This window comes from Bos grunniens, chromosome 23, assembly GCF_055505025.1.
Source record: "Bos grunniens cultivar Pamir isolate PY7600 chromosome 23, Bosgru_T2T1.0, whole genome shotgun sequence".
In the NCBI taxonomy this organism is placed as follows: Eukaryota; Metazoa; Chordata; class Mammalia; order Artiodactyla; family Bovidae; genus Bos; species Bos grunniens.
The window spans coordinates 37,732,473-37,749,586 of NC_141187.1; the positions used below are offsets into that span (position 1 = coordinate 37,732,473).

At 40.7% G+C, this 17,114-nt stretch overlaps 1 protein-coding gene across 29 annotated transcripts in view; it reads right to left on the reverse strand.

Annotated features, from left to right (window-relative positions):
• Positions 1 to 17,114, reverse strand: part of LOC147347652 (uncharacterized) — a 521,220-nt gene that overhangs the window by 190,501 nt on the left and 313,605 nt on the right. For all 29 annotated transcript variants that reach the window (XR_015152401.1, XR_015152384.1, XR_015152365.1 and 26 more), the window contains one exon: positions 9,871 to 10,018. Coding sequence is in view for 1 of the 29 variants with exons in the window: in XM_086370048.1 (XP_086226174.1) it covers positions 9,900 to 10,018 (119 nt within the window). In the remaining 28 variants the exon portion in view is untranslated. The remainder of the gene's footprint in view (positions 1 to 9,870; positions 10,019 to 17,114) is intronic.

Consider the following 17,114-nt stretch of genomic DNA (forward strand, 5'->3'; position numbering starts at 1 on the left):
TTTTAATCCTGATGCACCAACATTCCATAAGAGAAGAAAGCACTGGCCAATGGATATTTGACCCTATAATGGCCTATCTTTCACCCACTCTCACTTATTACCGCTCTTGTCTTCTCTTCTGATTCTGGATGTTTCAGTGTTGGTGAGATCACCCTGCTGCTGAAACAGGATGAGGGGGTCAGAAACCCGGGTGCCCTTTGCAAGGAAATGACAGCATCAACATAAGGAAAGATTAGCATACACTTTGGGTTTTTTCAGATCCTGAGAGATATAAGATCAGCTGTGGCTGCTCCAAAAACCAAAAAAAAAAAAAAAAAAAACTCAATGCCTTTTGAATATAAATTCTAACAGTGTTATCTACTAAACCAGTGTTTCCCACAATGTGAAGCCAGCCTCGCTGGGAAAACTCCAACATCCTCCCAGGAAGGCTCAAGCAGTCCAAGACATATCCTTTTTTTTCCTTGGGATTTGCCAAAATCAGACAGTGGGATTCAACAAATATTTCTAAACACTGTACTTAATATATGGTTCCCTGTGAGAATATATAGTGGAAGTGGTCCAGCAAGTAAGAAAACAGGCTGCCTTCTGTGTGTGATTAGATTAGCCTGCCTAAAGACACAATTTGTACAATCTTGTTCTATTTACAAGTTTGTTTGTTTTAAGGCAAGTGATTCCTTCAATTATTGATTTTTATCACTCTGGGCTTGTCTCAAGAATCCCTCAAATGCCACCACAATGCCTACCCTTTATACTTCAAACTACTCCCAAGGCAGTTAGTTAAGGACTCCAGATCAGCTTTAATAAGAGAAGGGTAGAAAGAAAAAGGAGGAAGTGATTATGACAAATTCTCCCACAGCAGCGGGGTAACTTATGGGGCTAGCTCTCCTGATTCACTGGACAATGGAAATAGAACCAAATCCAAAGTTTAATGTCTTCCCTTCACCAATGGGAAAGAAATGAACCAAGTTCAAGAAGCCATAATCATTCCCCCTGACACACACACACACACACACACAGAGCAACTTGGCAAATTGGTATTCATCCAAAACAAACCCTTCTTCTCAAGAATCTTTGCTATTTTTATAGCTGAACTCATGAAAAAAATCTTTTTCATTCTGGAGCCCTGGGTAAATTAAGCTAGAATTCTTAAATTTCTATTCTCATGCTAGTACGAGAGGCTGAAGTGTTGAGAATCCATGAGGAAGGTTATACTTCCAGGACCATCACAGTGAGAAAGGAACTGGCCATCAGACGCAGCTTAGCCCTTGGGCAGACTCTGAGGGGCTCAAAGAGGCACTTAAAACTTCTCAATGAGTCTCTCCAAGTCTGCCGAAATCCTGATCCTCCTCCGGGCAGACATCCCTCATCTGAACTTCACACTTACATCCTCCACAGTCTCAACATTCCAGATGCCTGGACATCAAATTCATCACGCTAATCTCCCACCCTTCAAACCCTGTCCTAACTCCCCAGAGGACACCTGCTGAACATTAAACCAAGATTGAGTTTCAAAGCCAAAAAAGTTACAAAATAAGAAGTCAGATTTTTCAAAGCACTTGCCAACAAGCTTCTCAGTGTTCTTTCAAGGTTTTCGTGAATGGTGTCAAGTTTTCCCAAAGATATTCCTATCTGCTTTTGCCTCCCAAGACATCCGAGGTTGCCAACCATCCACATGGTAGGAAAAATCTAACTATGTGAGACAGTGTAGAGCAGATAAAACATATGTCAAAACATGAAGCAAAAGGTCACTCTTTTAGTCTTAATATTTACATGTATATATCAGAATTTTCACATTGGTATTATTAACTCTGTTAGTAAAGCCACACAAACCAGTGTATCAGAAGTGATTAAGCCATTCACCATATGAGAAGTACAGAGCAAGACAATAGAGCCTTGTATGGTACCTGGCACACACATATCACTGAATTAATCAATCAGAAGCCTTTGATATCTGCTAAACAGTCATCTCGGAGAAGGCAATGGCACCCCACTCCAGTACTCTTGCCTGGAAAATCCCATGGGTGGAGGAGCCTGGTAGGCTGCAGTCCATGGGGTCACGAAGAGTCGGACACGAATGAGCGACTTCACTTTCACTTTTCACTTTTATGCATTGGAGAAGGAAATGGCAACCCACTCCAGTGTTCTTGCCTGGAGAATCCCAGGGACGGGGAGCCTGGTGGGTTGCCATCTACGGAATCACACAGAGTCGGACATGACTGAAGTGACTTAGCAGCAGCAGCAGCAAACAGTTGTCTGGGGGGATACGCACTTTTCCTCCTTGGCTTCTATAAGAATTTGTAGATAGCTTTTATGCTTAAAGTACTATTTCCATAATTGCCCTTTGCTAAAGCAAACTAAAGATATCTAATTATTCTCAAATCACCTAGAGATACCAACTTTTAACTTTATGTATAACCTCCCAGAGTATGACAACGCCTAGCCACATTCACGGATACATATAAACAAGGTATTTTTTTTTTAAGTGAGATCGCAGAAAAATCTACAGCATTCTTTGAATGCCTCATTTAGTATTTTACTGGATATGTCTACTATAATGTATCTGACCACTGTAATACTGTTTAGATATTTATAACAAAATATATCAAAAAATAAGTTTGTGATAAAGTATTCTTGCAGTAAAATCTTTTTATACACATTTGATTATGCTATTAGGACAAATCTGCCTAGAAGTTGCACTGGCAGAACTATGAATAGACACATTTTGTGACTTCTGATCTTATATTTTGCAAAATAATCTCCAGATAGCATATAAAATTTCCCCAATACTTTGTATTTTCCCACTCCTATAGTGACACTGGAGTTTAGAATTATTGTCAAACTTAGCCAGATTTGGTAGTTTCACAAAATGTTTCATTTTGCTTTATGTTGCTTAGAGGGAGATTTTTCACATATTTGAATATAAATAATATACATAGTATTTTGAAGCATCTCAGTTAAGAAGCTTTGGGGAACTAAAAACGGTTTAAAAGGTACAACATATATTGAAGCCCTAGTGTTAAATGTTTCTTCTTTTTAAAAGCGTTTAAAACTTCTGTAGGAATTTCCTAAAGCTCAATATACATCAGGATGATGCAATTTTGAAAGTGACATATACCTTTTTATTTAAAAATATTTTTTATTTGGCTGTGCCAGGTCTTAGTTGTTAACACGAAGGACTTTTAGTTACAGCATGGAGGGTCTAGTTCCCTGACCAGGGACTGAACCCCTGCACTGGAAGGCAAAGTCTCAACCACTGAACCAACCAGGGAAGTCCCGAGAAATGCACCTTTTTTAAAATAGCTCTTTCCCTTATTGTCAAATACTAAGGGATATTTGACGTTCATAATCTCTATCTCATGGCCCACTTGAGTTCTGCTTTAAATTCACATGTGTGCATGCACACGTGTACATCTACACTTGCATATGCATACATCTGCATGCCTATATTTGATCTATTTCAATGTATGCACACACACAGAGACTAGACAATGCACTTTTCCCCCTGGTGTCAGTACATCAACAACTGTGATGCTATGAGTGACACTTCCTTTGTCCTCTAAGTACTACAGGCTGGTCCTGGTTCTGCAGGGAGCGGGCGCAGCCCCACACAGTCATCGTAACTGACATCTGTGGGCAGGACACCGAGGTACACCTCAATCACGTGCGCCTGGCGGAGAATGCTCACTCATGCACCTGCTTCAACGGTGTGAGTGCAGCCTGTGGGTTTCCCTTGATTGATGTTGGTATAACTGCTCCACGGGCTCTGTGGGTGAAGGGAAGTGGGCTCTGCTCAAAGCAGTTGGTGGAGCCTCGCACCTTCCACTTGACACAGCGCACGGAATAACAAGTTATAGAGGTGGGTGCCTGTGCATGCGGACTCACCACGCCCTCACAGACAAACCAAAAAGGCACCCAACCTTAAAATAAAACAACAACAAAAAACGAGGCTTTGAAAACCAGGAAACAAGCCAGCAAAGGAAGCATCTGTCTCTTTCACTCGGAACAAACCTCCCCACCCCCTGCCCCCAAGAATCATACATGTTTACACACACTCACACCCCACCCCACCCCCAGCTACCAGCATCCAAGGACCATGGACTTTACTACTTCCAGGCTTTCTTAAGGACTTACTTTTTATTAACTAAGTCAATTTGTTTCATGCCCAAAACTAACAGCATTCACAGAATCACCCTGTCCCACCAAAACAGAGGCGGAAACAATGCTTTCTTGAGCAAATGTCACAACTTTCAACAAGGTTCAATCTACCCTAAAGTGGACGCAGTTTAGTAAATCATGTTCATATGGGTAACTCCTCGTCTTTTCACATCCATTTCTTATTTTCAAAACAAAACTAACAAATGTAAAGTCATCTAAGGTCAAAACCCAATTTTGGGATTTCCAGTGCCCTACAAACAAACCCAGCCAGTCACACACATTCCCGGGCGAAGATCTGGTGAGATCCATGAGCTTCATTCCTCCTCAGACTGGACTGTCCTTTTAGTCTCTTCCACTGTAAGATCTGAGGCAATAACTATAATTTTAGAAAAGCCTGATAAGAAAAATTCAAGGCAAAAAATATTTGTATATTCTAGGAAAATCATATACACACACAAAATAAAATCTCCAATTGGATGCCAAAATACCTCTGGCTTTTAAAACCACTCCATACACCCAGCTGCAGGACAGACAGCAATTCTAGCAAAAATGTGATACTTGTTATTTTTGGTTGAACTGTGTAAAATTGCCATTTTTGTACAACTGAAATACTAACAACTTCATACAGATCAATTCAACTATTTCCTAAACATGCCACAATACTTCCAGTGATTTGAATCTTTAGTGCAAATCACCTTCATTCTCCAAATCACCCCACTTCCAGCCACACTCTGCCCTCCTCCTCGCTTCATCTCCTTCCCTCTCTCCCTGAACCTCCTCTATGCACAGCATCAGGTAGAGGCTGGAAGAAAAGGGGGTTCTGAGTAATTACCTGGAATCAGATCTAGATATGGGCCTGATTTCAAGGCCCAGAGGTAGACTTACATGTCCCTTCAGAAAGGTTTTAGAAGAAGGGCTCTAAAAATAATATTTTCTTCTCTTATGCCTTCTGCTCAGGGACCTTCTACTCTAATAATGGCATTCACTCATCCAAGGTGGATTTAAGACAATACTTGACAACATAACTGTTTATCACATGGCGTGGTTTGAATTCTGAACTCTATACCAAAGCTATACCAAAACTCTATACCAAATCACAGCTCACTTTTCACCTTTGATGTACATTTCTCCCACTGGTCTCACAACAGCCTTAACATTTCTAGCCACCTTGCTTCCTTCTTCTAAGAAGTTTTTCACTAGAACACAGGAGTTTTCCAAATATATTCACAAAGTGTAATACAGTAAGAAATTACTGCCCTGCTTTCCCTTACCATTTTGAGACAGGAATATGCATTTAAGGGAAATATCCACATCTAAAGGAAACCCATCTTTGCAGGAAGTAGAAAAATAGGCGGAAAAACCGGTATTTCCTAACTACATATGTAATAAGCAGGAAGCCCACCTAGTATGGAAGTCAAATGCATTCTGGAACCTTCTGATAGATGTCAAAGGTCAGAGATTAGAGAGAAAAGATATTGAGTGCAGTAATGTAGAAAAAAAAAATCCCTTGAAATCTTAAAGAATCTGTGAGCACAACATGCTGATACACTGCTGTCTTCAATAGATTGCAAGCCTCACAAGAACTAAATTCAACTCCCCCTTTTAAGGAAATATATTAATTGATATACCGCTGTCATTTCTGTAGCTTTCCTTCCATGAAAATGCTGAGTATATTCAATCCTCAGCATTATCATCAAACTTATTTTGAATGTAATTGGGATGGGGAGACAGAAACTTCAAGAGTTCAGACCATAATTACTAAGTCATGACTCAGTCAAAAGAAAACCAAGTTGTCTACCTAAAATGAGCTAAATTGTAAGATTTTTCTCTCTTCAGATAATGCCACCCCTAAGAACTCAGTTTCTACAATGTTACTCCCCTAGAGACACTGTAAATTCTGTATTGAAGACAAAAACAGAAATATGAGAAGCCCAGACACAAGTCCTCTCATTGTCCTGAGTAATAGGAGTGTTCGTCTAATCTTATAACATAGTGAATGTGACCCTATAAATGATTGGCCTCAAGTCATCTACGATACATAGCAGCTAAAAATTACAGTGATGGCTGATGTGTGTAGCATCATGGCTCTTTTTTTACAAGTGTCAAATTTTCTACCTCAATTCATGTTCTTTACAACAACCATGAGGTGGAGAATTTTATTTCCATTTTATGCACAAGGAAAGTAAGACTCAGAAAGGTACGTCACTTGCCCAAATTGGCAAAGCTGGCTGTGAACTAGAAGTCAAACCCAATTCTTCCCCATCCCAAAGTCTCTATCTGCTCTCCCCTGATCTTCTCTGGCAGAAGCCCACTGAGAAGTGAGTGTGAGGGTGCCAGACAAGGACTTCTGTGCGCTGCAAAGCCCCTGCCTTCCCTACTGGACACAGGGACGGGGCCATAGTTAGCAGCCCCCGCTGGGGTGTGCCATGGGAGATGATGGCTTTGGGGAAGCCAGATATTTTGGCTTCTTTGGGTAGGTTAACCAGATTTTTATGTAATTAAAAAAAACAAACCAACATTGCCAGCTAGTTCGTTGAACACACACACACATACACTTCCTTGTAAGGGCAAACAGCATATTTGAGGGCTAGATCTGGCTCCATGGGCCACCAATTTATAATATCTGCCATACCCCACACTGATGTCCATTTATTACATCCATCACAAAGCCTCACAACAGTCCAAGTCCAAAGGTTCCAACAGAGCCTTTATGAATTTGTATTAGGGTTTTGTTCAGGCTGCACATCCTTAAACTACAAATGGTCTCATGGACATCAGGGCGGCACAAGCTTTAGCAGAAGCATATATCCATCACATGTTCCGTGCCTGCAAATGAACATGAAAATACCATCCCAGCCACGAAGCAGACAAGTCCAAACACAGTGACAGCAGCCCCTGGGTTCAAACAGATCTGCGCTGCACCCCATCTATAAACCGGCAAAATTTCCAGAAAGGTAGATCACAAAAGCAAAAAGTACCTGCAGGAACCACTCTTCCCCTAACCTTTCTTGTCCCTCTTTCCCCTTCAAGTTTGATGATTTGGCAGTTCTGGAACCCTTCCGAGAGAAGTCAAGACTCACTCTGCCAGCCCCAGCTGTTCAAAGCTCAGCTCAATCTGTTCCATACAGTTGGCTGTATTATCACAATAATGTGGCTACAGTTCACCTTCATTTGCTGCAAAGATCATTAACTATCCCTCAGAGAGATCCAGTATTCAAGACAGAGCGTGCCCGAGGCATAATAAACGGAGGTCTCTGGGTAACACAGTTCAAAAGAAGGTAAGACGATGCCAGCCAGGCCACCTGACAGTTCCTGCAGTCAGAGAAAAGGGAAGAAAACAAGGGCAGGAAGGATGGAAGAGAAAAAGGAAATGCAAGAACGTGCCTGGCAAACATGTATGTTCATGTGAAGAGTGAATAAAGAGGAAAAAAAATTTTTGAAATAAAGACAGCAGGACATTGAATGTTAAATCACAGTGGAGACATGACTCCACTTGTCTGGCAACTGAAACATTCTACTAGAGGGAGAGTGAATTTGGAAGGAGATTGAGCACAGAGCAAATGAATTACAATCCTATACAGGAAGAAGGCAATACTCTGGACAATTTCAGTACTGTAGAAGACGGTCAATTCAGTCAAACAGGTCATTAACTTGTGTATCTGACCTCCCATTCATAAATTAAAGTGTATTGTGGGTGTCTTTCTTCATTCAATTCACCCCTCAATTAAAATTTCACACAAGCCTCATTTGAATCTTGTTCACCAACCAATAAGCTAGCTCTATAAAAACACCCAGGGATCCGGCTGTCCCTTTCAAAGAAAGTACTGCAGGATACAAATACCCAAAGTTCTTCAGTTGATCCTGAGAGCATTAAAATCAATCCTTGTTCTAATGTGTGTGTTGGTCACTCAGCTATGTCTGACTCTTTGCAACCCCTTGGACTGGGACCCGCCAGGCTCCTCTATTCATGGAATTATCAGGCAAGAATACTGGAGGGGGTTGCCATTGTCTCCTCCAGGGGATCTTCCTGACCCAGGGATCAAACCCAAGTCTCCTGCATTGCAGGCAGATTCTTTAACATCTTAGCCATCAGGGAAGCCCTCCTTTGAATCTCGTTCACCAACCAATAAGCCAGTGCTATAAAAGCACCCAGAGATCAGGCTGTCCCCTTTAAAGAAAGTATTGCAGGATATGAATACTCAGAAGTTCTTCAGTTGATCATGAGAACAGCAAAATGAATCCTTGTTCTAAGTGAGTTGCAACTGTTATATTAATCTAAACCAAATGCCAGTCAATAAAGGATAGGTAACTGGTGGTGATGGACAACTGGGAGTTGGTGATGGACAACTGGGAGTTGGTGATGGACAGCTGGGAGTTGGTGATGGACAGGGAAGCCTGGCATGCTGCAGTCCATGGGCTCACAAAGAGTTGGACACAACTGAGCGACTGAACTGAACTGAAGGTGAAGCAAGAATTTTACTGGCAGGCCTCACCTGCAAAAGATGTATTGGGTTGATCAAAAAGTTGTTATGGAAAACCCGAACAAAATTTTGGTCAAGCCAATACTTTCTTTGGAACTACACAGGTAACATATTTAAAAAGCAAAATCAATAGCTCTATAGTCTCCATCTTCACTATTTTCTCTATCTCTCTTCCTCCGTAAAAATTTATCCCTAAAGCAATGGTTCTCAACTGGGAGCAATTTTATCCTCCATGGTACTTTTCCAGTTGCACACCGGGAGAGTTGAGTGCTACTGGCAATTGGTGGGTCAAGGCCTGGGCTGTCACTAAATTCTATAATGCACAGGAAAAAACCCTACAATACAGAATTATCTAGCCCCAAACGTCAATAGTGTGGGCATTAACATCTCTGCCTGAGAGTTGTTTCAGGGCTCCAACTTCCCTGTTGATTGTATTTTTTTTTTTTTTTTAAGAGCAGTAGAGCAGGAGTCTCTAAATACCTTCTTACTATCATTAAAATCCCTTCTCTTCACATAATAGTAACATTTAACATAAATGAAAAGGAAGGCAAGGGGCAGAAATTTAAAACTAATTTAGAGTACAATGGAACCCTGGCAAATCCTATTATAGCACCAAACTGCATAAGGTTCCAACCAGTGATTTCATTACTAAAAACATTAAAAAGTAAATAAAAATAGCATAGTCTAATTCAATTCATCTAGGAGGTAGCTTCAAAACATATGGACCCAAATAGGAAAAAAAAAAAAGAGAGAGAGAGAGAGACAGATTTATATTTATAAAAAGGAAAAACAGTCTTAGCCATCTATGTGGAAATACACAAATACACATACACACACCCCACCCACAAGCACAAACACACCCACACCCATACAGAGCCAAACCAGAAGGCTCAAAACCAAACTCAAGACCCAAACCCAAAGCTCCCCTATTGGCTCTGAACAGAAGAACCTCCCCTAAAGGTGGAAAAAAAGTTGGGATTTAACCTCTTCATGAACGAGGAGAAGCAATCCCCCCATCACACCTGAAACTAAGTCGTCATCTTGGATATATTCATCTGTCTTCAGCCCAAGAGCTCAGTGGAGTCAGCCTAACGTCTGTAGTGCTCGGCAGAAAATCATTTGCCGTGAGGTAATTTGGTGTAAGCTCAGGTCAAATCCTCATGTTGCCAAACGAACAGAACTGCCAAAAACCCTTTCCTGTTGCTTTAGCCCTCAGACTGATGTGGTTGCTCACCTGGTTGGCTGTCTCCCTGCCGGTGATTCTCACTCACTTCCTTGGGGTTTGAGGGGTGTGTGTGTGTGGCTACAGGAAGGTCTGACATGCTTGGGCTCTTTGGCTTTTCTGGATTCCTCTTGGCAGCCGCACTCGGATTCCACAGCTCCTGGGAAGGAAACAAGCAAAAGAGAGGTATAGTGTTGAACAGGGATACAGCTATGACTTCCCAGACCAAGGAGAACATGTCCTGCCCTGCCAGGATGGGGAAATCGCTTTTGAAGTGGCGCCCAGGCCTCCCCAGTGCAGACCATCCACAAGCTATTGTTTGGGTGAAGACTTCCACTCGACCATTCAGACGCAAGGACAAAGGAATTCATTCACTGCCTACTGAATGCTCACCATACATGAGGTACTGCTGCTGCTGCTGCTGCTAAGTCACTTCAGTCGTGTCCGACTCCGTGCGACCCCAGAGACGGCAGCCCACCAGGCTCTCCCGTCCCCGGGATTCTCCAGGCAAGAACACTGGAGTGGGTTGCCATTTCCTTCTCCAATGCATGAAAATGAAAAGTGAAAGTGAAGTCGCTCAGTCGTGTCCAACTCCTAGCGACACCATGGACTGCAGCCCACCAGGCTCCTCCGTCCATGGGATTTTCCAGGCAAGAGTACTGGAGTGGGTTATCATTGCCTTCTCCGACATGAAGTACTAGGGGCAGGAAAATGGGCTCGGGAAAGGCATGTGTCCTCACAGTAGAAGAAAATATTCCAAAGGAAATTTTATTTGAACAGATTTTGTGGCAAAATGTTCCCTCTTGTGAGAATAGAATACTGCATATGAATTTGATAATTTATGAAGTTGCTCGTGTGTAACTTGAATCTGGTTTTGTTACCATCCTAGCCACTCCCAGGGTCTAACCCCAAAGCGGCTTTCGTAAACCACCACTGACAGTATCAAGGTGATGAGATAACAGTGAGTTATTTGCCTGTGCTCTCAAAATGGGAGGAAACTTAGGGGCAGCAGGACCAGGTCATTTCTACCGTGTCCAGGTCAAGCATGGAAATCTATTTGCAAACATGCTGATACCCATCAGAATGTATTTAAAGACTGGAAAGCTACGCAGTTCAATCCCAGAAGCAAAAAATGAAGACAGCAGCAATATTTAGCAATGGACACAAAGTACTTTCAAGTCTGGGCAGAATTCTAGACATTACTGAATCCGCCAATGGTACTACTTTGAAAAGAATTCTCATCCTAAAGGTAATTATATTAAAACTCCTGAAGATTTCCTTCTTTAAAGTGCTTCCCTTTGATCAAAGAAGATTAGGGTTGAGCAGGAAGGATGTGTGGATGGAGCTAGAAGACCAGGAGGAGGGGTGTGGGGAGGCTCCCCTAAATCACATCCAAATCCATGATTCAGCAGTTGACTTTGTAAAACGATAGATCAGTCATGTACTTTTTTTACTCATAAAACTAAATTGGCTTATTATCCAACATTACATTCATTGGACTTACTGAATAAATTATAAAAATTTAAATCACAAATGAATTATATAACCAAATGTAAGGTTTTACTGCATGCCAAGAATGTATTTTCTCCTCCAGTGAAATTTTCTGGAATAAATGCAAAGTTAATCGTAACACCTTCAAATCATCTTCAAGTTGCCCTGAATCAGAACACTGTGAACAGAGGAATCAAATCTATGTGTGTGTGTGTACATGCACAATTTATCTTCATCTTACACAATCATGGATGGGACATGCAGCTAGTCTGCTAAGCAAAGTAGCAGTTGGGATTGCTTTAAGTTGCTTAAGTACAGCAGCCAGTGTCAGGGCAATTTTATTTAAGAATATATTTTTCTGAATAAATATGGTGGACGCTACATTTTTGGGAGCCCTCCTGGAGAATATAAACAAACTATCGATGGGCGCCCGTCAATTACAATCCCCCGCCAGCTTGTGGTATTTGTGATTTATGACAGGAATATCATTCATTTCCCTAGCAATCATGGAGAAGTCTGCTGAATTTTATATAATGTAATTGAAGAGACAGTAAGTCAAAACATATAAAGCATCCTTCATACTTATCTTAGCCATCTGCAAAGTTTCTTATAGGCACAAACTATTTAACATCATGTCAGGCAGTGTTATGAGTTTCCCAGGAATTTTAAGTTATTTAAACATGAGCATTTTGCTGTCCCAGTACAAAACACCAAAGAAGCAAATTTTAGGTACTCAACCAAGGAAGTCTTCCCATGGCCATGCCATGCTTATCCTCGATGGCTCACAAAAAAAGCTGAAAAAGCAGTGATACAGGCACTTCTGATCAAAGAGACATGTTAACAGAATAGCAGAAAAATTGAAATTCCTGAGAAACATATGAAAAAAGACATAGAAACAAATAGCAAAAAACCTTATATCCTATTGTGCGATAGGAGGCTGCTTCTTTGGTTTTTTTCCCTTCCCTTTTCCCTCATTAAGATTAAGCCGGAGAAGGCAATGGCAACCCACTCCATTAGAGCCCTAACTCAGTACTCTTGCCTGGAAAATCACATGGACGGAGGGGCCTGGTGGGCTGCAGTCCATGGGGTCACTAGGAGTCGGACACAAATGAGAGACTTCCCTTTCACTTTCACGCATTGGAGAAGGAAATGGCAACCCGCTCCAGTGTTCTTGCCTGGAGAATCCCAGGGACAGGGAGCCTGGTGGGCTGCCGTCTATGGGGTAGCACAGAGTCGGATACGACTGAAGCGACTTAGCAGCAGCAGCAGCAAGATTAAGCCTGATGTGAGAAATGCCTACATCCAACTCAAATTCATCAACTAAACAGAAAAAGGAAGTTAAGGAGGAAGGAAAACAAGAAGGAAGGAAGGAACAAGGGAAGCAAGCCCCATTTTACCCAGTAATGAAGGAAGACTGGCTGGAGAGGTCCAAGAATCCATGGACCTGAGTCCACATGGCATTTCCTTGCCAGGAAACCAGAGCTGGCTGTAATGGTCAGGTTTTCTAGCTGTGAGATGGTGGTGGTGGTTCCTGTCCTTCACTGCCCCAGGCTTTTGAGCACTCCAGCCTCTAACACCCTCCCTGCCCACCTTGGCCTACCCAGCCCTAACACTGTTCATAGCTTTGGCTCAAATGTCTGCAGATCATCGTCAGAGGAACTATGTCCTCCTTCCTTTGTGCCCTGACAGAGCTTTCCACTCCGCTTACACAGCACTTCTTATCTGCAGGCTGACTAGCTCACATTTCCTCCCACCAGAATCCAAATGCCTTGAGGACAAATTCAGCACTTTATCTTTTATCTCCGGAGTTTTGTAGAGGGTCTATAATACAGTAAGCGTTCAACAAACACCTGCTGAATAAGTACACCAGTGAACACAGAAACATAGTAATTATTCCAAAGACTTTTTATTTCTGCCCTCCAAATATTTTAAGAGTTCTAAAGACAGGATATTTTTAAATATAAGGGAAAACATGTTCTCAAAGAGAAAAGATAAATAACCTCATGTAAAATATCACAAGGATAGTGGACATTATAAATTATAACTATGAAACTCTATAGTCTTTTGAAATCTATGTAGGGCTTCCCTTTAGTTCTACCCTTTCATCTTCCCTGAGATTTCTTTTTCCATCATTGAGTGGTTCAGGCTAAAGACCAAAATGACTCAGGGACACTTATGTGCAAAGACACAAAATCTCCCCACTCTTCACAAACATTCAAGATCCCAAGGCCCAGCAAAAACTCTGGACGGTTGCCCAGAGAGCTTTTCCAAACCGTTCCAAATGACTTAATCTTCCCCCACCCTCTAACTATGGCTTGGGGTTACATTTTACAACGACTATCCTAAAAAGTGTGCATTACTTATAATTGATGAAAAATATGATGGTCTTGGAAACACACACGAAACTATTTCCTATGTCCACTGAGGCCAAGTCATGGCTCTCAAAGAGCCACAGCTGCTAACTCATCAGGCTAAAAGGTCACATTGCAGGGTGGCTATGGAGCCAGACAGCTTGCATTTGAATATACACTAACTTTGGGACCTTGGCAAGTAGGAATCCTATCATGCCTTGACCTTCACCTCTAAATGGAAAAAAATAATGGTGGCTGCCCCAAAGGAGCAGTCTGCAGGGCAGAAAAGTTAATACAGATAAAACAAACAAGATACATACATGACATACAGTAAGCATTCCATAATAAGGCTATTGCCATATAATCATCTTCAAATGTTCTTGACATGATGACTGTCATAGAACATTCCAGAAGAGAAGAACATGCACCTCAGCAAGACTCTGCTATAAAGTCACTGCCATTTTAAGTATAAGGCACAGACAACAGTATAAAAACTTGGTCCTAAAATAGTATGTACCCACAGGGTATGAAACCAATGAAAGTTTTGAAAGGAGACACAATAACAGCACTGGTTTTACTGCAATCCATATGATTAGACAAAAAACACTGTTTTGAGCTACACACAATAGAGTAAACAAGGGGAACCCTACAATGCTTACTAACACTGTGTTCTAAGTCAGGTTCCTTGCCTCTCTGAGCCTGCTTGCTTATTATCCAGTGAGATTAGTTATTGTCACTATTATCTTCACCATAGCTAATGCTCTTGATAAAACCTCAATTACACATATAAGAGCATCTCTCATATACAGACAAGCTATGCACTCATTATATTTTCATTCCTTCCATTTTCTGTCTAAATCCAAGAACTTGTTGCAATTCACATAAGTTTTCCCAGATTCTCTGGTTTTTCTTTCTCTCCCTTCCACACTGGATCAGGTCTGACAGAGGAAAAAGAAAACACTAAAAACAAAAAGCAAAAACAATTTTGTTACTGAAAAAAACCCAATCAAACATTCCTGATGAATGAGTTCCCTATTTCGTTGAGCCAAGAATATCTGTTGCAATAAGTACGTGAGGGAGCCAAAAAAAAAAGGGGGGGTGAATAGTTACCATAAAACCATATAAAAAAAGCAGACCATGGAACATGAATTGTTAATATCAAGTTAGTCATAAACAGAATAAACAGTGACCTCTTTCCCCAAGTTTGGACTTAGCAGACAAAGGGAAATTAGTTACAAAGTGATGCTCATTTCTCACTTTGAAAACAGATGGTGAGCAGTATCTGAGAAGAGTGAACTGCACATGCTTCTAGATTATTTCTGCAGGATTAGATAAGGCCAAAAAAAGACACTGAGCATATAAGTAATTTAATAAACATCAGCTTTTATGTTCTCTCTCCTTTTCATAACTGAGCAGCATATAAAAAACTAAAGATTGGACATAAACTTCAAAAAGATTTGTGTATAGCCTTTTATTAACTCTTAAATAGCTTATTTGTGCCCCCAGGTATTATTTAAAACATCTTTGTGGCCAAAGTGTTCTGATATAAGATAAAAGGAAATTAATTTGCCGCCTCAATAGATGACAAGATGGGTGGATTTCTCAAATTTCAAGTGTACTACGTGTGTCTACTGCAAACACAAATCCCCACAATAAAAGTAGCTCAAAAAATAGATACAAATATCCAATCCTATGTCATATTTTCTTAAATGATGTCACAGATGAAGGGAAAAGTCTATATATAATTTTTTCTTAGCTTTTAGAAGACTAAAATTCAGAGTGGTGATGTGATTTGATGAAGTTCACACAGCTAATCACTGCAACATGAGGAGTCGAGTCCAGAGTTTTCGAAATCCACCGTCTTCCCCATTAAATTATGCCTCCTCTGAGAATACACCTTCACAATGGAGATCTGTGAAGGCCATGAATGGAAACACAGACTGGAGTCAAGTAGTGGTGTCCATTCAATGCTTTTATTTTATTCAATCATTATAACAAGACATTGAAACTGTTACAGACAGATTAAAACAAACAAACAATAAAAAAACTGTTCTCCCTCTAACAATGTTTTCTGGTTAGATGTCTATCTTTTTGATCACATGGTTTAATGAAAGGTTGGGAAACAAATCACTTTTTCCAACCTTCCAAAGTTTCTAGAGTACATCTTATTTATTATGATTATCTCCTCCATTCAGACTCTCCCTCCAAAGCAAACATTTCTATACAGTGAAATACAGTCATATTGATACTTATAATTTTAATCTTCCCGGAAAAAACTACAGCATTGTTTATCCTCTTAGATTCAGTCAACAAAATATATCCATGGACAACCAAACTCCATAAGATCCTCTTGTGTGTATGCTTAGTCATGTCCAACTCTCTGCAACCCCGTGTGCCATAGCCCACCAGGCTCCTCTGTCCAAGGAATTTTCCAGGCAAGAATACTGGAGTGGGTTGCCATCCTCTACAGAAACAATTTCAGGTGTAAGACAATGACGACAAGTGAGAGATGAGTAAGAAACAGCTTCTCCTCCTTTAATATGAGCATTCATTTAAAGGAAATACTCGAAAACACAGGCAGAAAATTGAAGCAGCTTTCAAAGAATACTCACTGACTGAGCCCTGGTTATGAGCAATAAGTGTTATCCCATGACAAGGGTAAAATAAATAGTTTTGGCTTATACCAATTTGGAATGTAAAATTATAATCTAGAACAGCACTATCAGAAGATATGAATGCCTAGCTAGAAATTCAGATCAGACAAAAAAGTCAAAGAAAAAGCTCCCATGTGATGCTATATATAAACTAATATAAAACTGATTTACTTAAGACATGATGTTTATGTTGGAAAAGTACACAAGGTTATGAACAGCTTTTATTCCGTTGGTTCAATACCAGTGCAGAACTTATGCCTTAAATGGCTCCATGAACAGCTCATCAGAAGCCAACTACAAGTCTACAATATGTTTATTTTAAAACAAGAACAAGGACAAGCTGGTTCATTGTTCCTACATCTTTCTGAGGACAGGTTTTCATATAAAACTTTGTACATGAACACATCTACCTTCCAACTACAGTCTTGCTGGCTTTCCTAAGCATCTGCATATTTTTTCTACATTTCCCCTGAAAGGAATTCATAAACTATCGAAGGTTTACATTAAAGACAAGCCTCTGAACACTGGCTAAAGTTGAGACTCAGTCTTTAGGAGGCCAAATTAAAATTCTCCTGTCTTCAGAATGATCTGACAATCTCACTTTTAAGGAATGATTCCAAAAGCAAAACACAGCTAGTCTTAAACTCTGCTTAGCATTTTTTAAGTTAGAAAGAGTCTCTCTTCCAAAGACCCAATAAAAGGCATGACACCGAGTGATCTTCACCTTTTAAACATTTTTATCTACTTATTGACTTAATTG